The sequence below is a fragment of the Malus domestica genome, chromosome 02, assembly GCF_042453785.1.
Source record: "Malus domestica chromosome 02, GDT2T_hap1".
Taxonomy (NCBI): domain Eukaryota; kingdom Viridiplantae; phylum Streptophyta; class Magnoliopsida; order Rosales; family Rosaceae; genus Malus; species Malus domestica.
Window position 1 is genome coordinate 37,070,570 of NC_091662.1, and position 25,128 is coordinate 37,095,697.

Sequence of the window (25,128 nt, forward strand, 5' to 3'; positions counted from 1 at the left end):
CATTCTACACTAATATATTATAATACGAATGGTGCATATTAACACCCTCAACCTTTTTATATTTACATATGTGTGTGTGTGAATGGCGCGGCACTGTTGTCCTTTTCATGATAACATTCATTATCTTTTAAGTTTTAATATTTAGGTTAATAGTGCTGAATTAAACTCATCATAATTTTTATATATTTAAAGAAATTTATTTATAATAGCTGAAAATCGCCATTTGCTTTAACTTATTTATCGTACTATATTGTACTATATTTTGTTACGATGAAGTCCTTTGATTCTCATCATATAAAAAGATGGGCCATGAAGTTCCTCTCATGCTATAATTGGAAACCCTATGCTACTAATAGCATCACATTGAATAAATGAAAACTGAGATTGCCTGCAGGCTGCAGTAGCAAACTGAAAACATAAATTTTTGCTTTGCACAATCACTTTTGTTTGTTACAGCATTATATCTCTCGTTTCAACGTTAACCCAACACTCATATCATCAACAAATTAATGATGTTCGAACAGGAATCATCGATCACCTGTTCTAGACACTAGAGTTTGACAGACGATGATTACGTTTACGCGTGCTTTTAATCGCAGTAGCAGGGAAGAGTCACCTCATCAAAATTCGCCTGGCAATGCTGCCACCAACACTAGCCTATATCCTTGGGGATAAATCTTGATTCGTCCTGTAAACCGTCTTTATACAAAAACATGCCTGCTAAGAAACGAATACCAAGTATCAATTTTAGAGACATCTTAACCTTATATGACTGAAATGAACTCAACGATTCACTAAAAAAGAAGAGGAAACAGAGATAAATTGGAGCAGACTAACCCTAACCCAAACCCATAAACCCTCTGTCTAAAGTGCAGGGGACTCGCGGAAAATCGCAATTAAGCGTTTATGGTAAAAGCGCAAATTTTAGAACATGTTACTATCACGTAGTTAACATCAGGCACAAGGGCTGAAGTGAAACTGGTACATTTTAAATGTTGGCAGAATGAGTGAAATCGTGGAAAGACAGCAAGTTACACTTCCAAAAGTTAATTCTGGCGAAATTTTTCTCGTTTCATACAACCACAAAAAACAAAAGCAAAGTCAATTCGTCTTTTATCTTAATGTAAAATTAAGCTTGATGCTCTCACTATTCCAGGCCAGAAAAGTGTAAGGGGCAACAGTCAGAAAACGTAAACTTAATTAAAAGATAAAGCATTTCAACCACAAGAAAGATGCATACTTTAGAAGAAATGGTTGGCCATTAAAAGTTGTGGCTTCTCTTTGTCTTCTTCAACCTCGGCCGAAGCTTCAGCTTTAATTTCTTCAACCCTTTTATCCCATATGCTATCTATTAGTTTCCAAGTTTCATCATTGACCCTTTGGGTCTGCAAAAAGAGTCAAACAACAGTCAACTAGCATGATAACAAAATGTTGCTAGGCAAAAACCCCAGTAAGCATAAATCTTCAGATACCTCCATAGGGCGGGGTGCACCAAAGGTTGAAAATCCAGCATTCCCAGGTGAAAACGTAACTCTCCCAGGAAGTGTAATCCCATGAATTCCCCACCTCCCCGCATAAATTAGGGCACCATATTCATCAACCGGGTTCACTTCAGGCTGATAAATGAGCAAGAACAAATGCTTCAAATACTCATATCATATGGACTAACATGTAAACTTTCTCACCCTTGTAGATTCCAACCCTAGAAGAGTTGAATAAATGTTGGCATATGGATCAGACATTTACATAAATTAGAATGAGAACAATTTGTATATATCTTGGGTCAGCAACAGAGTTCAAGAATCACATGAGGGTTAACTCGCATTTTATCTGGATCACTAAATGATACCATTTAGTAGATAATTTGTCAGCTGCATTAGAATAAAATATAAACTAGCGATGAATGACATGGAAAGCACCAATAAGGAAAAAAAAAAAGCTTTCAAATGCCTCACTCTAATTCAAAATAATTAGTTCCAGAATTATCTCAGTAGAAATTAAACATTTACCCTATCAGAAGAAGTAGATCCAAACACAGCAGTTCAAAACAATCACTATCCATAAAATCATTCAAGAATTACCTGTGGTACTCGAGGAGACCGTTTATATATGTCCCAAATTTCTTCAGCTTTAATCTCTCCCTGGTCAAGTAAAATATCTGCATGACATGAAAGCTTTCAGTCAACCAAATAGTATAATCACAGCTTGACTAGAGTGATACTACCAATCTCATATTCTGTATATAGAAGCTCAAACTCTCACACAAAACAGAACGTAACCAAAAAAGATTAATAACCTGTAATTGTCTCTACAGTTGAATGGTACTCCCTTAGTACAGATAAACACTTGTCCTCAGCATAACGCATATATTCATCTCGAAGTGCTTCAAGCTTGGCTGCAAGCTGTTTAAATTAAAAAATTACTGATGCTATTTGGGTCCTCAAAGTTTTTTTCTTTTCCTGAAAATGATAAATGTAACTCAAATCAAGTAGGCATACATTTGGCACAAGATCATTTTGATTTCGGTAGTATGCTTTCCCATATGCTGTCATTCCTGTCTGCAGAATCAGAAATTCTGCAAGCCTTGAAGCCTCCAATGTGGCCTTTGCAGAGATCCAACACAAGTTGTCAACCCCAAACATCTCCTCCTCAATAACTCTAGCTACAAATTGGAGCAAATCAGTAAGCCATAACACTTCCTTTCTGCATGTCTAGGATTAGATTTACCAAGAAAATGAAAAAAAATAAACAAATAGATGCAGAAGAAATTCAACTAGGTGCTTAATAATCAGGTTCATACAACCAGAAGACATAGGGTCCCTTCAATTCAACTGTAGGTACTAGTTTAATTTATATCAATAACTTGTCACTTCCCCTAACCACAGTCCTAAAATCTTAGCAGCAACTTCAAGTAGTTTGAATGTTTTTTATAAAAATTTGAAGAAATATGAGTAAAGTATCAAAGATCGTTAGGATTGCAGTAATTTGAGAGAAGGCAGAGGGATGGAGAATAATAAAGAAGAATAGAGAGAGGGTAGAAGAAATACGATGGCACCAGGCATTAAACAAACATTTTCATCCAATCCAATCTGATCTGTTTACAACAAATTGTGTTAATTAGGTCATCTCCAATTGGTTCCCTAAATGAACTCCTGAGTCCAAATTTAGAAAGAAATTAGAACATTTCAACTCCAACCATGCTCTCTAGTTAGGGACTCCCTAAACTAGTGAGCATGGTTGGAGCCACTAGTATCCCATTTCTCTCTCCTCAGATTAAGGAGCCCATTTCTATCTAAATCATGGGATTCCAAAGAAGATAAACTTCTAACCCAAGCTATAGCTGCCGCATCATAATCTAGATATTATGATGATAAGTGCAACTTAGAGACCACCATGCATATCTAGGTGTTAGGAACATCTTGCAACCAAAAGTGAACTTGCTAACAAGATAAATCTCTAGGACTTACGAGCACATGCACGCACTATAGAGTTTATAAAATCTGATTTTCTTGAGAAGACCTTCCCCGGTATTTCAGTGTAGCGCATATTTGGTTGGCTACGAATGGATTTTATATCTGTCTGAAGAAGATATAATGCAATGAAATTAGCACGTTTCTACACAGGAAAATACATGTCACACCGATTGAAACAAAGTCGAACTACTAGCCTCAGCGAAAGGCCGGTTTGGATCAGGAAAGTAGCACGCAAGGACAGCAACAGCTGCTTCTCGATATGCCAATCTAAGTTTCAGTTCCTCTGGAATTTCAGAACTATCTTCCTGACCTGTTTCAAACGTGCCCTTTTGCTGCAAATTGATAAACAAAAAGATGAACATGTTAGGCAGTAAACCAGTCTATGTAATTCGTGAAGCTATGTTGTTAGCAGAGCAGGGATGCAGGGAAGCATATTCTTGCCCAGCAAGAAAGAGCTGGATGGGGAAAAGGTCCACTAACCCGTTTCAAAGCCTCTAGAAGCTCTTCCCGTCCGATGTAATCTAAGTCCTTCCTTGCAGTCAAAATTCCAGCTTCATTCCTGTCAGGTGATTGGAAAAACATAAGCATCACTCTGTCACTATTGAATTGAAACTTTTAGATACCGATTAGGCAATAAATTACAGTATGTTCTGCAACTCTGCACCGGTAAAATCCTCAGTAAGCTCAGCAATTTCATTAAGGAGAACCTCCTTCTCCTCTTCAGAACGGAAAAATTTATTTCTAGCGTGCACCTATTGGCACAAAAAGTAGATGTTATGCAAGGATTAGTAAAAATTCAGAAGCTAGAGTTTCATATGCTAGAAGCAATGACAAAATTACCTTCAGTATCGCTAGTCTACCATCCTTTGACGGCAAACCAACTCTAATAATCTTGTCAAAGCGGCCCTTTCTCAATAGAGCAGGATCAAGGATATCCAGTCTATTTGTTGCACCTATGACTAACACCTGAAAAGGGAAAATCAGCAGCCAAGATACAAAATCTCCTTTTCAATTGAAGAAGAAAATGCATACCTGTGAAGTAGAAACTTTAAATCCATCCATCTCTGTCAGTATCTGAAGCAGACCTTGTTCCCTTTCTGCACCACCCTTCAGAAGACAATTGAAGAGACGAAAATTACTGATGTGAATTATAATAATGAAACCAACTATACGATCTTAAGACAAAAAGGCACCAGTTAACAAATTCCTTAACTTTCCTATAGATAAATGTGTGCGTGTGCCTATTTGGAAGTGCGTGTGCCTATTTAGTTGGCACCAAATGCAGATTCATTTCAATAAAACCATCGCACACTCTTGGATAATCATATCAGCAACTGCAACTTCAAAATGTGGCATCCATGAAACTTTAGCAAAATAGGAAGGGCAATGCTTGTTTAATGAAATCCGTTCAAATGGGTAAGGAAACTTTTCTCCGAGAACTGCTACAATTAAAAGAATACCAACCCTTTTATAATCAGCACACTCCATATTTTCTCACACCATATTTTCTCACACCATGTTTAATGAAATCCATTCAAATGGGTAAGGAAACTTTACTCCGAGAACTGCTACAATTAAAAGAACACCAACCCTTTTATAATCAGTACACTCCATATTCTCTCATTATAAGTTTTGCATGTCGATTCATATCCGTATAAGCAACAAAATATATTATTCAAATAGAAGTGATAGCTTTAGTTCTTCACAAGTTTTGCACTGCTCACATAATTAGACATATAGTACATAAATCTCTATTATACCTGTAGCAATTTTAGAGTTCCTTTTTAGAAAGAAAAAAATTATTTGAAAATATCAAAAAACACAGTACAAGGCAAAGTGAACGAGAGGTCCATCCCAAAAATGGTGCAACTTTCACTGAAAACAAAAGAATATCATATTACACTTCTAACATCGTAAGATAAAAAACTACATTCCATCAGCTCCCCAATCAAATAAAATTAAAGAAAAGGAGAGATTCCTAAAGGCTGGAGACAGAGAACTCTGAAAGGGAATTTAAATGTCCAGTCCGTAGAGTTATCAGTGAATCAATGTCATCATGTATACGGTACAGTGATACAGAATGGTAGCATTATTATCTGTATAACATGAGAAACGCAAATGTAATGAGAACAAAACATGAATGAACATACAGCCCAACACAAGCATTTGCAAAGCCTTGTCTATCTTTCAAGCCTAATGCAGCAGGACCACACAAATAAAAGTTAGAAACAAAGCAAGTGCCAACCATCAATTCAATATTTTGCCTCTACCCTTCTTTTCTTTATGAAGGTGTAGGAAATAGAGGAACATAAGAATAATGAGAGACAGAGTCTATTAACTTACCCCACCAATATCAGGTCCACCACGTTTGCTACCAATGGCATCTATCTCATCAATAAATATAATGGACGGTGCGAAGTTTCTGGAACTAGCAAATAGATCCTTCACACGTGATGCTGCAACACCTACAAACATCTGGAGAAAATTTAAATAAGATCATTTGGATGAAGCAACATAGTATTGATTGTTGTGTATGGAAGAAATTAGGCTTTTTAGCCAAAATAGTCCTTGAGATTGACATAACTCCTCACTTTGGTCCTTGAGATTTAAAATCAATAGAAGTGGTCCCTAAGTTTGTCCACCGTCAATCATTTTGGTCCTTATTTAACAGAGATTTTTTTACGGAAGAACCACAATGATTGACGGTGGACATACTTAGGGACCACTTCTATCGATTTGAAATTTCAGGGACCAAAGTGAGGAGTTATGCCAATCTCATGGACTATTTTAACTAAAAAGCTAGAAAATTAATACAGACAATAACCAATTCTATGTCTATCATAAGACATTACAATATAGTAATCATCTACAAAAAAAAAAAAAAAAGAGGCTGGCAGAGGTAGGAATTCTAAAAGAACTGTACTAACTGTTCCAGGTACTTGCTAAAGATATCTACATGGATTTTAGTAACATGGTATTTGATCTTTAAAAGTTTTATTTTACGAAGGCATTCACTCCTTTCAAACTCACAACCATGACTTCAAAAATCAGCTCAGACCTCTACAAAATCAGTGCCGTTTGCTGCAAAGAAAGGCAGTCCTGCTTCGCCAGCAATAGCTTTAGCCAGCAGAGTTTTTCCAGTTCCAGGAGGTCCATGAAGGAGTACGCCTTTTGGGCAATAGATGCCTTTATCTTGGAACTCTTCATCGTTTTTTAAAATTCGCACTATCTCCTGCAGTTCCCGCTTTATATATTCCTGGCCAGCAAAATCATCAAAGGTAACACCAGTAGATTCTTCAGCTGATATAAATTTTGCCCTGGAGGAAAAACAAGTATAATTAGCGACCAGATAAGGTGCTTGTTAGCAAAACTTGGTAGTCCATTTAAATACATGATTGCATGCTCTCATCTTCTAATTCTGCAGACATAAAATTCTGAAATGTTGAACTATCTAACTATCTAACAGAACAAATTTTGTCACATTGCTTTCCCACAACAAAATGCAAATATCAGTAAGCCAAACAGCCTACTAACTCTTCTCATCAAAACAAAGCAATCCACTAAGTCCAACAATAGAATCGCATAAGCTCCCATGAAGGATAAACAAAACCATCACAAAACCTGTTTGAACAACTAAAACAAACATTACAAATCAATAACCAAGTCTAAAAATGATTGGCAATACCCAGAACAATAAGTCACCTACCAGTTTCTAAGTATTAAGTTACCTGCAAATAATAGCACAAAACTACAAAACCATCTCAAAAACTTTAAGCTTCAACGGGCCAGCACATGGATCAGCTTGGAGGTTGCTTGATTGCAAATACTCCTCTTGCAAGGTACTCCAAAACCATTGCTTGTCCATTTCAGAAATAAGTTTTTTAACTATTAATGTATAATATAGTATGTAAAATTGACAGTTACATCAACACAACTCAAACTTACTAAGTTTTAGTCCATATTAGTTTTTAAAAAGTAAGCCTAAAAAAGGGAGATATTGCCAGCTATCCACAAGCAAACTCAAAGAAAAATTAAGTATCCAACAAGTCACTCTGCACATACCGGCTCTTGCCTAATGATCCAAGCGCACGGCGCTTGAGGGGTTGCCTGGTTTTTTTGCTAGGACTTCCTAAATCAGATGGTATTAACTTTGCATAAATGGGTCTCGTCAAGTTGTCAATCCAGAGATACAATACAATGGACAATGCAAGCCGCATAGACCATATGACTGCAGTTGCCACAGTAGAATATACTTCTGCAGGTACTGTATCCACATTCAGAACCTCAACATTCACTATTTGCTGATGCAACTTCTGCCAAACATCATTCCAGCTATCTATTGGCATTCGGTCAACCACATGACGCCGAAAAATAACCTCCTTCGAATTTCCTTTCGCTTCTTCCATTTTATCATCTTTGTAGTAAGGTAGAATCACTGCAGAAATTTCTCCATTATTCAACAGAAGGATTTAAAGAAATAAAGATGACACATTTAAAATCTAGTCAATGTCTTGCCATGTGCAACTATCATGAGAGAGACAAAGAACCCAGAGGTAAATATGTTTTAGAGGATACAACTGATGCTTCATAAGAAACAAAATCTTTTAATAAAACGATAAAGAATATACAACACAGGGAAGTAGGTGTACCCTGAAACTAAATAATGAAGCAACAAAACAGAAGCCATTGAAAGAAAAACAAAAGAACAAAACTAATTTACAATCACATACCAATTGGGATAAATAGCATGAAAGGACAGTAGCTTAAAATCTAAAGAATCCGAAGTCCACAAGGATGTGCCGGATAAAACCTGATAGTATTACAAATGCCGAATAACAAATGAACTCAAGCTTTAATGGATGGGACATGCCAGTATATCTAGCAGAATTTTTACAAGCAACAATTGGATTGACTAAACGCATGACAATAAAATATGTTCAAAGCATGGAAAAACAAAAATATTAAAGAACAATGGCCTAAATTGAAAAAATAGCACCAAATGGAAAGTACCAATAACCTGGAAGACAGTTTAAATTAAGATAACAAATTTCTACCTGATATTGTTTGACCATAGTTTGAGTACTCCATATACTGGACTTTATTTGAGTTAAGGAGTCTCCAAAAGTCACTAAAATCAATCCTGTGTGAGTTCTCAGGATCCCATTCTGTTCCCCTTAACTTTCCACGCATGGTCAACAAGGCCCTGCTCCAGTATGAAGCCATGACAAGCTGTCTCTCTAACTGCAAATTTGCCTTGTTCTCAAGTTCTTCCAAGTCATTTATCCTTTTTTTCTCAGCATCCTTCAGTTTCTATAAAGTAAGGGGAACTAGTAAGTGAAAGAATCCAAATTACAGACATTGAATTAGTTTTCCTTTTAAAGACAATTTAAAGAAAGAAATGAAGAGAACAGTATAATGCATAATTAAGAAATACAAGGAGGTTTTTACATAGGCTTTCAAGACATAACTACAATTATTTAAACAAAAATTTCTCTACACTACTATAGAAAGCCAACATCCTATTCAGCATGGTCACTCAGTTTTTGTATTTCCCAAATGATCCGTGTTGTAGTTGAAGAATGAGTAATTACTAAAGTTGCCAAAAAAGGGTATTAACTAATATGAAGCCCAAGTCTTCTTATAGAATTTCAAATCTCTTCATACACCCCAGTTTCACTATTTTTTAAGATTTGTTCCTACTTAAATATAAACTGCCAATTTATAACAACCGGCAAACAAATAATAAATAGCACAGTAAATGACTAGACCAACAATATAGAAGCGGTAGGGTACACAAACGCTAGTGATAAACAAAAAAATACAAAGTTGGCAGCTGTAGTTAAGAATACCTAACAACTTTGAAATAGAAACAAGGATTCAAATCCAGTGCAAAACCAAAATACCATTAAAAATAAAAGTAACCCTAGTTTCAATAGAAATCTCAACACCCTCAAAAAAAAATATATATATATTACATATATTCCATTGAGATTAGTTCCTTCTATGCACTGAAGCATCCTCCACAAGCTTTCTCAAAACCTAAATCAGTGGTAATATGAGATTAAGAATAACACAACCAAAGCATATCATTTGTTTTGACTATAAACCGATTGTTTTAAGGGAACTGTGGGAACACCATAAGATTGGTAACTGTGACAGCTAGCCTTCATATTACAATGTGAGAACAACACATAAACAGAGTTGGGATTCTACAAAGTCAAACTGATGGAAATGAATAACCATTTATTTAGAGCTTAAAGGGGCTATTACCCACTAATACCAAGTTATCACAAGCCAGAGGTTTGCTACCTATAATCCTAATCCAGAGGTTTCCGTGTCACCGATAATCAAACTTACAACTCCATTGTGCCGATTACCATTGTCGAAATTTTGGGCCACCTTTCTAGCCTAATTCTACCCCCTAGTTCATCCAATGCAAGCTCTTCACTCTTACTAAACTGGCACAAAGTTAAGTTTGCCATTAAGAATTATCCTTTTCCTTAATTTCCTCGGCCCTCAAACAGTCTATATGCAGACCCAAACACACGCATAACCAAAACCAATTGTACAACCACAACTGAATACCAACAAATAACATGAAATCCTGTTTCTCAATGATTAAAACAACAAAAGAGAATTACTTTCTTCACTATTCACCTTAATTTCTACTCCCATAATTTGCCAACACCTAAAAGGATCCAAAAAAGTGGAATTTCAAAAAACCATCACCAAAAGACAAATAAGCAAACAAAACCCAGATACAAAATCGCAACAAAAACAAAAACATACCTCAAAAGCCGCAACGGCCGAGTTGTTCGTCGTCCCCAAATCGACAACTTCAACTTTCTCGTTGACTATACGAAGCGGCCCGACTCTTCTAACGCCGTCGAATCTTCGGCTAATAAAGATAAAGTCATTGGACGGCGTCGTTTGGCCCAGTCTCTGACCTAAAAACACAGTCTTGGGGGTTGTGAAATCCGGGGTCCTGATTGAAGAACCACGCGAACTGCCCAGGACGTTGATTTGAGCCGCGGGGGAAGCCATCTCTGTGATTTTCAGGCGAAATCAGGGTGTTTCGTACATCACAGCGCACCGTAAGTGTATAAGACAAGGCACCGAGAGTGTTTCTGTTAGTGAGAAATGGAAGTCAGGCAGGAGTGGGATAAGGGGGGAGACGAGAAGGGGTTTTTGGAATGTTCTATTTCCCGTTTGAAGATTTGTAAGCATCGTTTGGAATATTTTTAAAAATCGCTAAAAGTTTTTTTCGGTAAAATGTTTCGGTAACAAAATTTTTAATAAAAATATAAGTAGATTTAAAAATAAAAATAAAACTATGTATTTTTAAAAGAGCATATAAGTGCTTTTGAAATTTAAAAATATTTTTTAAAAATAATCTTAGTTATTTTCAAAATATTCCGTCTATTCATTTGATTTTGAAGGAAATCGATTCTAATCACTTCAGCCACCACCATAATGCGTTTAGCCATCTAAAAATTAATATTTTAAAACTACTATAGCTATTTATTTATTTGTAATCTGTAACTATGCAGAATTATATTTTATTTTTCTTTATATTTTATTAATTTTTTGACCAAACTTAATCTGTCATAGAACTGCATGTTATTGCTCTAGGGCCACACTTAGCCCGAAATGTTGCAGCAAACCCAAATAAAACAGTTGGCTTCTTGGCTTGGTGTGAATTGTGTGATAATGGCTGAGGGTCAGTTGCGCTCAGGTACGTGAGAACCTTCTGAGAATGAATGCATCCGACAGGTACAATTTTAGCAAATATTCAATGGAGAAATCCGTGCGGATGGAAAACTTTGTTATTTGACTAATATAGCTATAGAAAATACCCAATAATTAATTTGTGATTATGGAATGGTTACGGCACATCCGTGTCCGACTCTGATCCAAAACGTTACATCCCACAGTTTGCTATCCCCTTGTGACATTGCTTGTATAAAAATATAAAATTAAAAGAACTAGATCCACTAAGTCTAATAATATTTTTCTACACTCATAAATAAGACTGTTTAAGAATTGACTTCCAAGCACGACTTTTCTCTCTTATCCCAGGACAACCTTATTCCCCATTGATTGACAGTCACAACAGGCACTTCGTACTAGGAAGAGGATCCTCTCCTGAGCTCAGGATGGGAATCCTCCTGATCACGAAATCCAAACCGTTCAAATTTAATCCAACAGTTGCATTTATTATAACTTTTAAAGGGTCCTCTTGTTTGGACCAAGTCTGATGAAGTTCTGTTTGTTTGTTTCATCGAAGTTCTGAATCTTGTTCTTTTTGAACGATTGAATCGAAGGCGTTTTATTGGCAACCAAACACTTCTCTCACATGCAATCAATTTATTCTTATTAAAAAGACTTGTACCAAGTCCTTTGAGAAAGATCAAAAGGATTGCCAAGCTTCTTTTGAGTCGAAGGCAAGCAAAAACAAACTACAAACACCACCATAACAAAACTGAAATTATGTTTTTTACATTAACTGAAATCATACCAATTTACCAAACAAGCAAACGGCTTCAGAAACTATCCATCAAGGGAATGCTAAAATACATCAAAACCAAAGATAATATAAGTCTCTCATATCATGCATGTGTGCAAGCTCCAATCCTAGCATCCTCTATCATCATACATCTCTGCAAGTTCGAATCCTGCAATCAAAACAAGGGCAAGCGTAAATTAACACCATAAGGATACATTCATACTCCATGACAATGCACAAATCCCATCTTGTAGGATAATTACCCTAACTAAAAGCCATGAAATGGTCACTTACATATTTTGTTGAAGGCTACGATGTCACAACTCTGAACATACTCATTAATTGGTTCGACAGTAAGATGTTCCTCAATGAGAGTGTCAACAGAGACCAGGTCATCAACTATTGTCATCATTATTTGCAACTTCTTAATCCCGTACCCAACAGCTACAAGTTTGGCTGCACCATTAAGAAAATAATAATACCGAATTAGCATCAAGACTAAAATTTGCATAACAAAACATTAGCTTCCACACTAGTAACACAATAATATGTCCTCTTTAACAACAAATAACCCTTAGATGAAGGAAGAACTTACATGCTCCCCAATGCAAGCCTTCCAAGTGGACACTTCTTACAGCCTCCTCAAGCTTTTTCATGTCAGTTTCATCATCCCATGGCTTCACATCCAACAGAACCGACGACTTGCCAGACTCTTTCTTCTTTGTTGATGCCTTGATAGAAGCTGCACGTTCTTCGGCAGCCTTCTTCTCCTCTTCGGTCTCTTCCCCAAAGAGATCAACATCGTCATCATCGTCATCCTGAGCAGCCGAGGCCTGAAAATCATATCATGTTCTAATACATCAGTATAACAATCTTATGCAAGTTTTTCAAACTGATAAAGCAACACAGTCACAACTTCGCAAATTGCAATTATCCCTAAATATATTGAAAATTAAAACGAAGACATCCAAATACGCACTTGGCAAATAGGGAAGAAAAATACTTGCCTTTGTATCAGCTACAGGCGGTGTAGCAATTGCTTCCCCGGTGACAGGAGCAGATCCCTCAATAGTGACACCACATCCTTCTCCGGTTACACCACTACAAAAATGAATATAATCAAATAATTCAAAAAAGTGTTCACAAATCAAAGAAATCCATTAGAAGTAATAACAAACAAAAAAAACAAATCCATCAAAAGCTTTACGAACTTACGAAATCCTAAGAAGAGCAGCAATGTGGTTGTACCACCTAGACACATTCACAAATTCGGAAGAAGGGGCCTTTGAAAGAGCTGCATACACAGTGATATCATCCTTGGAAGCCTGATATCCAGTGATGTAACTGCGAGCAAGCAAGTAGTCATCGAGTTTCTTCAGGCCGGAGGCTGCGTTGACGTCAAAGAATGTGACTGCCATTGCTAGGTCTCCGGTGATTTTTCCTGCCACCCATACAAAATATATATATATATATATAGTCCTTTAACCCTAGATGATTACCCCAAAAAAAAAATTACAATATTTACACAAAATTCCAACATAACCATCAGTGCCAAATATTCAATTACTAGAAAATTAAAAATCTTTCTAGGGTTTTACTGAAAATTCCTAATCAATTTAGTCGAAGGACTGAAAGAAAAACTAGAAAACGATTTCAGTTGACTGTGAAAACAAAATTACCACACAGATTCATGAATTGTATATCCAAAAACACTCTGATTAGATAAAAAGTAAGGATCTTTAGCAATGGATGTGAGATTACCTGAAGAGCGAGAGCGAGAGAGAGTGAGGGGTGGATATTTTTAGGGTACTAACAATTTTATAGGCAATTGGATTTTGCTGGCTATATGCGGATCGTCTAAATGGGCCGGGCCGAAAAAATAATGGTACGGCCCAACAAGTTTAAATAATATTAGTACGACAGAACATGACACAAGATACGCCGTCTTTTTAGGACCTTTGCGCGCTTATGGCCTAACGCACCTACGTCGACCTGGAGCAATTCCCAATTTCCAGTAGCCGGTAGGAAGGAGAAGAAGAGGGGAGAGAGTAGCGAGAGAGAAGAAAGGAATGCCGAAGAGAACAACACACACGTACTCGAGCGAGGACGCAGCTCCGGATGGACCTGACTCTGATCTCTTCGTCTATTACTGCAAGCACTGTGGATCCCACCTCCTCATAACTGGTTCTCTCTCTCCTCTCTCTCTAGATACATATACATATATATATATATATATATATATTGGTTTTACTTGGATTAATTGTATGATTAGAAATTTATAAGCTTGAAAAGAAAAGTTGATTTAAATGGTAATTTTGTATTGGGTATAATCGCTGTTTCTGAAAAGATAGTGTCTTGAATAATATTATGGGGGCTACAAACTATACTGAAGTGTGTGTTGTGTAAGATACCCAATTGCAGAAAATGCCGAAGAGGAAGACGGACAAGGCTTATGTGTTGGACAAGAGCAAGCATCTTGCAAGGCTCAATATTGCTGAGGCTGGAAAGGTTTTGTTGAAAAGGTGCTTAATTTCTTTAGTCTGAGTTAAAAATTGGGTGTTGTCACTGATGTATGTATGTTTAACACCAGCTGATCACCGGCCCTCAGTTTATTGTAGTTTATTTCGTATTTGGGAAAGTATTTTGCAACTACACCTTTTTTAAGCAAAGCTTGATTTTGTGATTAGTTTTTCGAGTACAATTGTTATGATGTTGCAGCATTGTTGATGCCATGAAATCTTGGTTGATATAATTATTCAGAGGGGAAGGGAAATTGGAGAAGCAATTTCGAATGAACTGTGTGGGTTGTGGACTCTTTGTTCTCTATCGCTCGGAAGAAGACTTGGAAGGTGCTTCTTTCATTTATGTTGTTGATGGTGCTCTAAGCACAGTTGCTGCTGAAACCAACCCACAGGTATGAAGAAAATTTACAGAAGGCTTTTTACCATCATCTTGTGTGGTACCCCAATTCTGGAAAAGGATTATAAATAAAGGGCTGTGTATGTCTCACTATATCCTCCTTGTCATGCATCTTTTGGATTGTAAACGTAGATTTTGGGCCAGCAACTGAACAATTTGTTTCTACATGAGCATATCAATTCCCTTTTGCAATGTTGTCATGTTTTCTTTTTATGAACATCCATATATAATCACTCCATCCATATTTACTAATTGGGTAATGTGATGTGTGTAGGATGCTCCTGTGCCACCTTGTATATCAAACCTAGAAGGGGGACTCGTTCAAGTGGCTATAGAAGTGGAAGATCGTGCACAACGCTCAGCGATCACAAGTAAGAGAGTATTAAATGGTTTTCTGTCATCTTATTCAGCATGCAATGCTTGCTTGTTAGGTCAGATTACTATCATAAGTCAGAATTTCCTGCATGTACTTGAATTGGGTTTTTGGATTTCTTGTATGGCAAGTACTGGTCCTTTTGAGGTCTGTATGCATCCCACAACTCCTGTAGTTGGCAGTTTTAATATGTAATACTTGCCAAAAGTTAATTGTTTGCTGGAAGTTTAGATCGCTGATAATTTACACACTCCTTTCTCTTATGCCAGGAGTGAATGCTGACGATGTAAGAGTCACTGTAGCTGCACCTGCTGCTCGGGGAGAAGCAAACAACGAGCTCTTGGAATTCATGGCCAAAGTATAATTCTGCTTCATCTTTGTCTGTTAAATTTTTAGGATCCCAATCTTTTGGAACAAGTGTTAATTTAAGCCTTGACACAATTGCTTTTTTGCATAGGTGTTGGGTCTGAGACTAAGCCAGATGACTCTTCAGAGAGGGTGGAATAACAAATCAAAACTCCTTGTGGTGAGTTAAATGAGTTTTACTATCTCTCTTTCTCTCTCTCACTCACTCATTGGGTGGCTTCTTGATGATCACAATCTGTTTCAAATGTCCCTGAGAGAGCAATATCGGTTTTGTCAAAAGAAGTTTTCCAAGATTGCATACATTAACTTCGGTGTCAGACTCTATTCACTGATTTAGTTTCTGGATGCACAAATACATGATACATCTACTCTGAAAAACTTAGGATAGGACAGCTTATCAAAAGTAACGGTACTGTTTATAAAAAAAATAGCAATCACAAGTAATGGTAGCATGAATATAAAAGCAATGTATGAGGATGACCCCTAAATGACCTATGAGTTATAGTTGCTTAAGGACATGTGACATGCCAATTTAACTAAGAAACTTCTTATGTACTAATCTAACTTATCTTGCTAGCTTTCTTCCTCAACATTTGGTGATTGTTTCAGGTAGAGGATTTGTCTGCTAGGCAAGTATATGAGAAACTTCTGGAGGCTGTGCAACCTTGAGTCTTTACAGTGCAATTTCAAATGTCAACTCTAATGAATAACATCAGTCGACGTGTATGTTTACAGCTTACCCTAGACATCAGCGGTACAAATTATTCCTGTGTTAGTTGTGATGCAATATGAATCTTCAATTGTAAAATCCCGAGTCTTTTAGGCGATAGCTCCATCTAACTCATCTGCACTCTTGCACTTGATAGTGATAAAGGTTTGGTTGATTATATGCACCTTTTCTGTTTCCGTTAGAATCCACTCTCCCTACTCTCACCTCTGTGAAAGATGTTAGCAATGTGATAAATAAGATTAGTGTCAATTTTTGCGCTAGTAGGGAAGGGTTTACGAATTGTGATTCCTCGTGGTAGTCAATCGCGCAAATGCTGCTCGAAATTCAAACAAGATTAGTGTCAATATTTGTTTAAGACAAGTAGGCTTAGGCATGTGGATGGAGTAACTGTGAGCAATATCCTTTGGCACATATTTCTTGCTTACGAGAATGATGCACGTTGCAGAATTTACAACATATATTCAGTGTTTGTGTCACCAAACAAACCCTCAAAGCCAAACATTATAACAAGTGATTAGGAATGTATTAAAGTTTAATAATACTTCATTATTAAAACAAACTAACAATCTGTTACATCGGAAATCAAACTCCAACGAGTACAAATCCTAGATTAAAGTTAAAATCGACGCATAAAATATAAAACCACCAAGGGGAAATGAGCTCCTCAGTTTTAAGCAGTGTGTGGGAGGAGCTGGAAGGTACATGGTTCAAAGTTGTCACCAAAGGGAAATATGCTCCTCAGTTTTAAGCAGTGTGTGGGAGGAGCTAGAAGGTACATGGTTCAAAGTTGGCGGCGCACTTCTCCGGGAGCTGCATGGCCATGTTGCGATCAATGCCAGAGATCGGAGGGCCATTGACGAGCACACAGAGGCAAGGCTGGCCAAGAGCTTTGAGGGCATTGCAGCAAGTCTCACTCGGCGGAATGGGGCTGAAAGGAGCAACTGCTACTCTGCAGGGTATTAGCTGAACTAGTGCCGAGAAGAAAGTGCTTGTACAAGTAGTTCCCTGCCCTTGATCCACCAAACCTGTCATCACTAACACAAACACCAAAATTGGAAGAGCCATAATTTTCCTGCTTGTGAACCTCATCTTAATTGAAAGTTAGAACTAAGATTAACTGTTACTTGTGCTTTGGTAGTGTTAGGGAGAAGGTGTCTCGAATTCGGATTTATAGGGGATGACGAGGGTCTCATGCTATCATGCATGTCCATCCTACTCAAAGGTCACACCTATGATGCCATTATTTTCCAGCTCTGTTGCTCATCGGTACACAAAAAACTAGTCAAAAATACAGTGTGCTAGTTGTTGTAGTTGTTCAACTCAAATTTCATGACCCTTTGTATTTTCTATAATTTATTTATAATTTTCCATTCCAGCTTATCTCTAATCAGTTTCTTCATCCTATTGACTACGAAAATCACTCAGAAAACGTCCTGCACCTTTAAAACGCATGGTGCAAATCGAAACAGTTCAAGACGAGTAAGAAACCAAAACTAGATACTCAAGAATGCAAAGAAATGGTAAAACTAAAATTGCTGGAGGAGCAAAAGAATGTCAGTACATGATACAAAGATAAATAATGACACGGCACAATTGGCCGTACCCAACCTTCTTTATTACAATTCATATCATCCACAAACGCCTTTTCACAATGTTGTTCTGATCGTTATAATACGTTACGATTTCAACATGTAACAAGTTGTCAAACTTATTCTTTGTTTCCTTTGAGATTGATTACTGCAAGCTCCTGTTCAACGAACTCTCCTGCATAAATGGGCGGGTATTTACTCACAAGCAGGGATTCTGCAAAGTGACCTAAGGGCTTCAACACAGCATCAGATGCTATATGTGCAAACAACTACATGGCAAGAAATGTCACAAATAAGCATACAGTGTATTGGGATATTTTAATTATATAAAACCAAAGAGAACGAGATGGTAATAATGACAACAATGACTGGCTTCACTCACTGTTGAAGATACTCGCCATAGTAAGCGATTTTGCTCCGTTGCTAGTTTGATTGCATCAATCGTCCTGTTTGTTACAATAACTTCATGCATTCCGGCTATGCAATCTCCTGCAGTCAGCCATTCTATCTGCACATGACAAATTGTGTGAATGGAATACAACTAGCATAAAGAATTAAAAAGCAACACACGCCGAAGGAAACCAACCTAAAACAGCTATAAGCATCAATGAGAACTTAATTTTTAGCACACCAAATTTTATTTTTAGCATACGTTCTGTTTTATCTTTCAAACACAAGATGTGCATAACTTTTTTCTTCAGTTACTAGTTAAACATCTACATAAATGATGATTCAAAAGTACATTGATGAAAAAGAAACACCCATTCCCATCTTCTGACATTTTGAAGTATAATTAGATAGATATTGAACATGATAGTGTTTCCAGTAGTTAAATTTAAGTTTAAATATGTCCTTTCAACAGTTAGGAAATATAGAATGTGTAAAATGTATTTTCCATTGGCGTAACTGTACTCCAAAATCCAAAGTGCTTTCTAGTGACAGTCACTGTAGTCAGGTGGTCAACTAGCTTTGAGAACTATTCGATTATTGATTTATTACAAAGCACAACAGCTCAAATATTTTTACCTGCTTCCCAGTCTGAATGAGAAGACATCCTACAGGAACCTTCACCTCAACTTTTTGCCCATTTTTAAGCCAAATATTCAGACCTGGGAATCTACTTCTGCCGTGAATAGTTAGAAAGTTGAGGTCATAATGATATCCGGCAAACACAGTACCCTCTTGGCCATAACGCCGAAGGTCACTTCCTGTTGGAGCTAGAAGGTGCGGTCCCTGGGTTCGAAAACAAAGGGCACTTAGCATAAAACGCATAAACTTATCCAGGAATTGGCAAATGCAAAGGAAGAGAGTCTAGTTCATGACACGACTCAATCCACAAGTTGGTGATTGTCGAAAATGCAGCATGTAGACAAAATGCATGTTTTTGCTCTATAAATGACCACAAGGCAATGTATTTAATAAAGTTATAAAGTCATTGAAGAATGTCCAAATTCATCCTTATAAGTAGGAGAAACAAAACAAAACTAAGAAGTGTTTTAAAATAAAACACTAGTGACATTATGGAGCAATGCAGAAGGCATTCAATAGAATGCAACTTGAATTGGGAACACATATGTGGCAGGGTGGTTAAAGATAAGAAAAGTGATGGATACTCGATATAGAACCTAGCATGGAATTGAAAGGCATATAGACATGCATATAGATATGAATATATGAATATAGACATGAATGCAAGTTTCGATTGACAGTCATTGGTCACCTGCTTCATAAGAGAAGTGAATGCATCCTTTGGCAAGCCAAATCCAATGGCAGCCATTTCAGCAACAGCCTGTAAAGAAAGAAATAAGGTAAACATTTACATGATGAATAATTTGATGATATTGGATGATTTGTAAAACAAGCACGCAGCTTGAACAATCTGAAAACACAAATCAGTGGCTCACCTCTATTGCCGAAATCATCTTGTAACCCCACGAATCCATGGTATCTTTCCATTCAGGAAACTGCTCGGGTACGACAGGCTCTGCATTAAGCTCCTATAAAACAAGAATAGCATCACTATCATCTTCTTCATCTTGATCATGGCAAGTAGAACAATAAGCATTGACTTTTAAACAGTTTTTGTGCAAAGTGAAAATCAGAAAAGCAAAGAAAGAAGAGACCTGAAAGCGGGTTTTCGAGGGTCGAGGACCCACTCTCCACATGTATCGCCATTTGCGATCTGCCCCCTTGGGGATGGATGGCTGGGACTCTTTGGGCATTTCTTTCAATTTCTCCTGCATTTCTTCATCAACAAGGCTTCTGGGGACTTCCACGCCTTCCGGTGTCACACCAACCTGAAATATGTTATCCCTATCTCACTTTCCATGTTTTGAGCAACAACAACCGGATTTGGCAATTTCAATTCACACCACAAATGACCCAATTTTACACGGTTTCTATTAAATACAAGTGATAAAAAATGGATGAAAATAAATCAAAAGGGTACCCAGATGAGCCCCCAATCAGTAATCACCGAATTGGGTTTCAAAATTCAAAATTTCAATTTTTTTCATTTGTGGGCAACATTTTCTTGGGAAACAAATAGTTCAGAACCCCACCTGGTAATGCAATTGGGGCCTCTCCTGGAGTCGCTTGAACTCCGGCGGACTGTCGAAGTACCTCTCCATCATATCAAGGAAGCGATCGTTGTCCTCCGCCGTACATCTGGGATCCTTTACCAACAGAGCTCCCGTTTCTCTCAGACTCCGACTAACCTCGCCGCACAACTCCTTCACTCCCGCCTCCTCCGATTCCAAATACGCGCTCAGATCTACCACCGTCATCTCCATCTTCTCGATCCCAAATCCAAAAAATTTGATACGAGATTCTTGATTTTTGAGGGCTTATTAATGTTTGGGGATGGCGGGAGATTTTTCTATTTAATTTTGTTTCTGTTTTTAGTTTTTCCAATGTTTGTATCTTAAGCGTCAAACGTTTGAGTCAGCGGAGAGATACGTGTCGTGTGTAACTCAAATTGTTTTTGTTTTGTCGTGTGTAACACTAATTGTTTTTGTTTCACGTTACAGTAATAACTAGAAATTGCTGCCCGCCCATTGTTGCGGGATTAGAAATTGTATGAAAGATTGATAAATTAATTCTAAATCATCAAGTTTGCAACTGCATTGCATGACAATCAATTGAAACATTTTCTCTAAATTATTAAACAGCATTTAGCATAAACTGACTTGCAGGTTCAAATGCAAGAATGCAAATGAAGATAAATTGTGAAATTCCATACACATCAAACTTCTTTTAGGAAACTGAAAACCATAAAAAATAAATTGATAAATAGACAAAGATGGTTCACAATTATAAATGTTGAATGCTAATAAAACATATAATACAATGATCTCGGTTTCTCTCATAATTATAAAATGTTGGTTGTAAACAGCATACCCAAATTACCTGTCAAACCAATCAAAATTTCCACTCCTTGGTTAATATCAGAGAATGCCAAATCCAAATCCATGAACCCCACACTGTGAACCGATTCCTTACCAAAGTTATAGCAAGTATTGTTATCCAATTCCAATCATGTTGTTATAGTACTCCTTGAAAATGCATGAGTTGGTATATCCATCTATCTCTCTAAGAGTAATTGTTAGTAGTAATTATAATAACAGGCTAAAAGCATTGTCAACTATGTTATCAAGGAAAACAAATGTCAATGAGAATGAAAATAAATGACTTACTGGTGCACTCAAGAAATTGAGAATCATTAGGTGCAAATGGCCTCCGATGGGATCACCTCCAATTCTCATGTGCTACTTTGAGGATAGCTTCTGTTCAATACAACCATGCAAGAATAGCCATTCTTCAATATTTAAGCATGATTGGAAACAGGGAAGTAGCGCATTAAAGCATTAAAATAAGGTTAGTTGGCCAAAAGTTGTTAATTTCTTGTGTAATTAACCAGTTTGTCAATTATCTTATGAACATAAAGAAAGAGCAACATTTAACAAATCAAAAAATTTCTTGCCCCTTTGTTGTCTAAAGTCCTGCTCTTAGCTCTTTTCCTGGGGTCTGATCAAATAATTAAAAGTTGTAAATTAGAGCCTAATTAATTTATGTGAACAAAGTAAATCAAGTAAAGGGCAAAGAACAAAAATTAAGAATTGTAACTTACATTGAAGGCATATTCAATAATGTCATTGCTGAAATGTTGAAGTATGACTTGGGATTTCCAAAACCAGCAGGGCAGAATTCCTGCAAAAATTAAAGCAATGATATAAATTACCAACCCCAAATATTAAAACTAAAACAAAATTCAAGTTTTTGTGTGAAAATTTAATTGGATTTGTAGGTAATTAATTGCTCAAACAAATAAAAATATAAATTACCAAAACTAATATTGATGAAATTAAGTGATAATCTTAGTTACCTCAAATCGTCCATAACTGTTAACAGAACCGATGAGCTTTGCAATGTGAAGAGGTTCATCATTGTCATTGTTAATTAAATAAATAGAAGCCCTGCAAGAACTCTAATCACATCTCTATGTTCCATGTTGAAGGAGTCCTTTCTATCTTTCATCAGAAGAGTACAGGTAAATTGTCCTGAAATAGCAAAGCAACAAAAAAAATGAAGATATTAGTGTGAACACGGAAAATTCCTGAAACGAAAGAGACAAGAACAAACGTGCACAAACAAATATTTAGTATTTGATGATTTTGGGTTACAATCTCTCTCAAATTTGATCCTCTGATTCGATCTCCGTAAGGTGTTGATTGGTGGGTGTTTCGTTGATCCAAGGGCCGTCGAGGCTTAATCTTGGATGAACAGTTGGAAGTTTCTTCAAAGGGTCGTGGGCTTAATCTTTGAAGGTGGATTTGAGCGGATCTTCAAGGGCTTTTGGGCTTGATCTTGAAGAAACAGTGATGAACAGATCTTCAAGTGCTTTTGGGCTTAATCTTGAAGAACGGTTGGATGTGTGGATTTGTCGACGTTTGTTGATCCAAAGGGCCGTTGGGGCTTGATCTTGGAAGAACGATGAACGAAGAACACTTTCTTCAAGGGCCGTCGGGGCTTGATCTTGAAGGTGGATGATTGTTGATCCAAAGGGCCGTTGACTTGATCTTGAAGGTGGATTTGAGCGGATCTTCAAAGGGGCTTTTGGGCTTGATCTTTGAAGAACAGTGATGAACGGATCTCCAAGGGCTTTTGGGCTTGATCTTGAAGAACAGTGATGAACGGATCTTCAAGGGCTTTTGGGCTTGATCTTGAAGAACGGTTGGATGTGTGGATTTGTCGACGTTGTTGATCCAAAGGGCCGTTGGGGCTTGATCTTGGATGAACGGATGATGAACGATGGTGCTTTCTTGATTCTTCGGGAACCTGGATACTTGAGAGCTTCGGAGTTTCAGAGCTTCAGAGCTTCAAGAGTTTTGCCTAATGATTTTGGTTCTCTCAAATGAATGAAATTGGGCTTGTATTTATAGAATTTTCCAAGGCCTAATTTGGAATATAATATTCCAGATGAAATAAGTCGTTTCTGCCAGGTGTTGACACGTGTCCTATTTGATGACTTTTCCAACTCATTTCAATTTTCGTTGAGTCACACGCTACGTGTAAAATTTATGTAATACATGAGCGTTGACACTTTGATTTATCGGTCAACATTTATTTACTGAAATTTCGATGTCTACAAATGCCCCCACTTCAAGGCACGTCGTATACATGTGCTTGTCACGTGTAGGAGATGCGTTTTGAAGTCCCTTACTGTAGATGTCGATCCAAGGGCCGTCGAGGCTTGATCTTGAATTGGGCTGGAGATTTCTTCAAGGGCCGTTGAGGCTTGTTCTTGAACTTTTGTTTGAAATTTCTTCAAGGGCCTTCGAGACTTGATCTTGAAGGTTGAAATTGGACCACAAGGAGCTTCATGTGGTAGATGATCTTTGGCTTTGGTAGTGGGTGAATCGGCACATACTTTTGTTGTGCTTGTTGACTTTCCACAGCTTTGATCTTGAACTGGGTTGGAGGATTTTCTGGATTCCTCCAATTGTTGATTTTCCACAGCTTATTCTTGAACTAGGTTTTGATTCAAGGGTGGTAGACACTTAATCTTGAATCGGACTTGTGATTTCCTCAAGGGCCGTCGAGGCTTGATCTTGAATTTGGCTGGAAACTTCTTCAAGGGCCGTTGATGCTTGATTTTTGAAAGTTGACTCGAACAAATGGCAAGCAGGCATGAGGTAAAGGTGACAACCTGTTTCTTTGTTCAATCTTTCTAATTCACACCTGAGCAGTTTGGTCAACGGTATGATCTTCAAGATTGATGAACTCTTCTTCCAGTTGGTGACTTGATCTTTAAGGATTCGATTCAAGGGTGGTGAATCGGCACGTGCAGCCCACAACGCCTAGTAAGTCGACCCAAGAATTTGAGGGTCAAAACAAGTTCACCGTCCTCAGGCATATGCGACATCTTCTCGAGTTCTTCATCTCAGACTCTTTCTGCTGAGTTGACTGTGCAGACCGCATTCTTCTCTGCTTGTTCCTTTTGCACCTTGTCTCCACATGCTGCAAGGTATCATTTTCACTTGCCTTATCTGTTCTTCAGGCAGATGTGGCAGCTTCTTTGAAAGTACAGCAGCAGTGGAAGGCGAGTACTCGAGAGCAGTGCTAAGTAGGCAATCAGGGGAGGGTTCCAAGCAGTCGGTTCCTTACCCGAGTTTGAGTGGAAGTTCCGGCATATTGTTTTCTTTATCCTTGTCTTTGTAGGTAAGAACAAGGACAAAGGAAAGGACAGGGAGAACGCATGATATGAGATACTCTTACTTTCTACCCTGGTGATATGAGATACTTTTACTTTGGAGTCATTGGCTTGCAGAGGTACCCCAAGGAATAAGGAACACTGGGTAACTCAAGAGGCTTCGTTGGGAAGGCATTCTCAGAGATGAAGAAAGGTTCTGTATGTCTGCCTTGCTATGGAGGGTGAAGATGGACAGTTATAGGAAATTCTTTAACACCTGTAGATGTACTATTCTTTCACTCGTGTCGGCAACCGTTGGATGATTGAACAGTATACTTCACGTGCTTTTTCCTTCACCGAAAATCTTCGACAAATTGCCCGTGATTTTTGCCAAGCTGAGTGTGCATGTGACAGGTGTTGACGCGGCTGAAAAAGGCTGGCGCCTCTTCGATATCTGGGATTGGCGATTCGACAAATTACC

The 25,128-nt window shown here is 37.6% G+C and overlaps 4 protein-coding genes and 1 long non-coding RNA gene across 7 annotated transcripts; 1 reads left to right on the plus strand and 4 right to left on the minus strand.

The window, feature by feature from the left end:
* Positions 1–409: 409 nt before the first annotated feature.
* Positions 410–10,698, minus strand: LOC108171473 (probable inactive ATP-dependent zinc metalloprotease FTSHI 4, chloroplastic). Of its 2 annotated transcripts, none has more exons than XM_029096924.2 (17): positions 10,263–10,698; positions 8,528–8,783; positions 7,536–7,908; positions 6,532–6,790; positions 5,817–5,948; positions 4,506–4,580; positions 4,314–4,439; positions 4,116–4,225; positions 3,954–4,032; positions 3,668–3,805; positions 3,468–3,579; positions 2,499–2,662; positions 2,297–2,402; positions 2,082–2,158; positions 1,473–1,616; positions 1,241–1,385; positions 410–717 (listed from the first exon to the last, which is right to left on the minus strand). In XM_029096924.2, the coding sequence occupies exons 1-16, from the start codon at positions 10,515–10,517 to the stop codon at positions 1,242–1,244; spliced, it is 2,550 nt and encodes an 849-aa protein (XP_028952757.2). In that variant the 5' UTR covers positions 10,518–10,698; the 3' UTR covers positions 410–717; position 1,241. The 2 variants fall into 2 exon arrangements, with proteins under 2 accessions (XP_028952757.2, XP_028952758.2); XM_029096925.2 differs by having other exon boundaries at positions 410–720.
* Positions 10,699–11,952: 1,254 nt separating this feature from the next.
* On the minus strand, positions 11,953–13,921 carry LOC103413381 (elongation factor 1-delta-like). The gene is made up of 6 exons (XM_070810337.1): positions 13,741–13,921; positions 13,195–13,420; positions 12,987–13,080; positions 12,575–12,812; positions 12,274–12,435; positions 11,953–12,148 (listed from the first exon to the last, which is right to left on the minus strand). Coding segments are annotated over exons 2-6 (699 nt in total). The 5' UTR covers positions 13,398–13,420; positions 13,741–13,921; the 3' UTR covers positions 11,953–12,146.
* Positions 13,922–14,021: 100 nt separating this feature from the next.
* Positions 14,022–16,530, plus strand: LOC103413372 (UPF0235 protein At5g63440). Of its 2 annotated transcripts, none has more exons than XM_070810343.1 (7): positions 14,022–14,163; positions 14,401–14,501; positions 14,740–14,893; positions 15,173–15,269; positions 15,541–15,629; positions 15,729–15,797; positions 16,247–16,530. In XM_070810343.1, the coding sequence occupies exons 2-7, from the start codon at positions 14,404–14,406 to the stop codon at positions 16,304–16,306; spliced, it is 567 nt and encodes a 188-aa protein (XP_070666444.1). In that variant the 5' UTR covers positions 14,022–14,163; positions 14,401–14,403; the 3' UTR covers positions 16,307–16,530. The 2 variants fall into 2 exon arrangements, with proteins under 2 accessions (XP_070666444.1, XP_008350063.1); XM_008351841.4 differs by having other exon boundaries at positions 14,026–14,163; positions 14,387–14,501.
* Positions 16,531–17,875: 1,345 nt separating this feature from the next.
* LOC103413361 (uncharacterized) lies at positions 17,876–20,896 on the minus strand. The gene is made up of 7 exons (XM_008351831.4): positions 20,518–20,896; positions 20,080–20,253; positions 19,861–19,953; positions 19,677–19,745; positions 18,983–19,189; positions 18,339–18,464; positions 17,876–18,225 (listed from the first exon to the last, which is right to left on the minus strand). Exons 1-7 carry the CDS (start codon positions 20,746–20,748, stop codon positions 18,076–18,078), a joined length of 1,050 nt encoding a protein of 349 aa, XP_008350053.1. The 5' UTR covers positions 20,749–20,896; the 3' UTR covers positions 17,876–18,075.
* A 944-nt stretch (positions 20,897–21,840) lies between these two features.
* Positions 21,841–22,480, minus strand: LOC139190319 (uncharacterized). The gene is made up of 3 exons (XR_011574462.1): positions 22,341–22,480; positions 22,086–22,165; positions 21,841–21,982 (listed from the first exon to the last, which is right to left on the minus strand). It is a non-coding gene; the product is annotated as an uncharacterized lncRNA (long non-coding RNA).
* Positions 22,481–25,128: the final 2,648 nt, after the last annotated feature.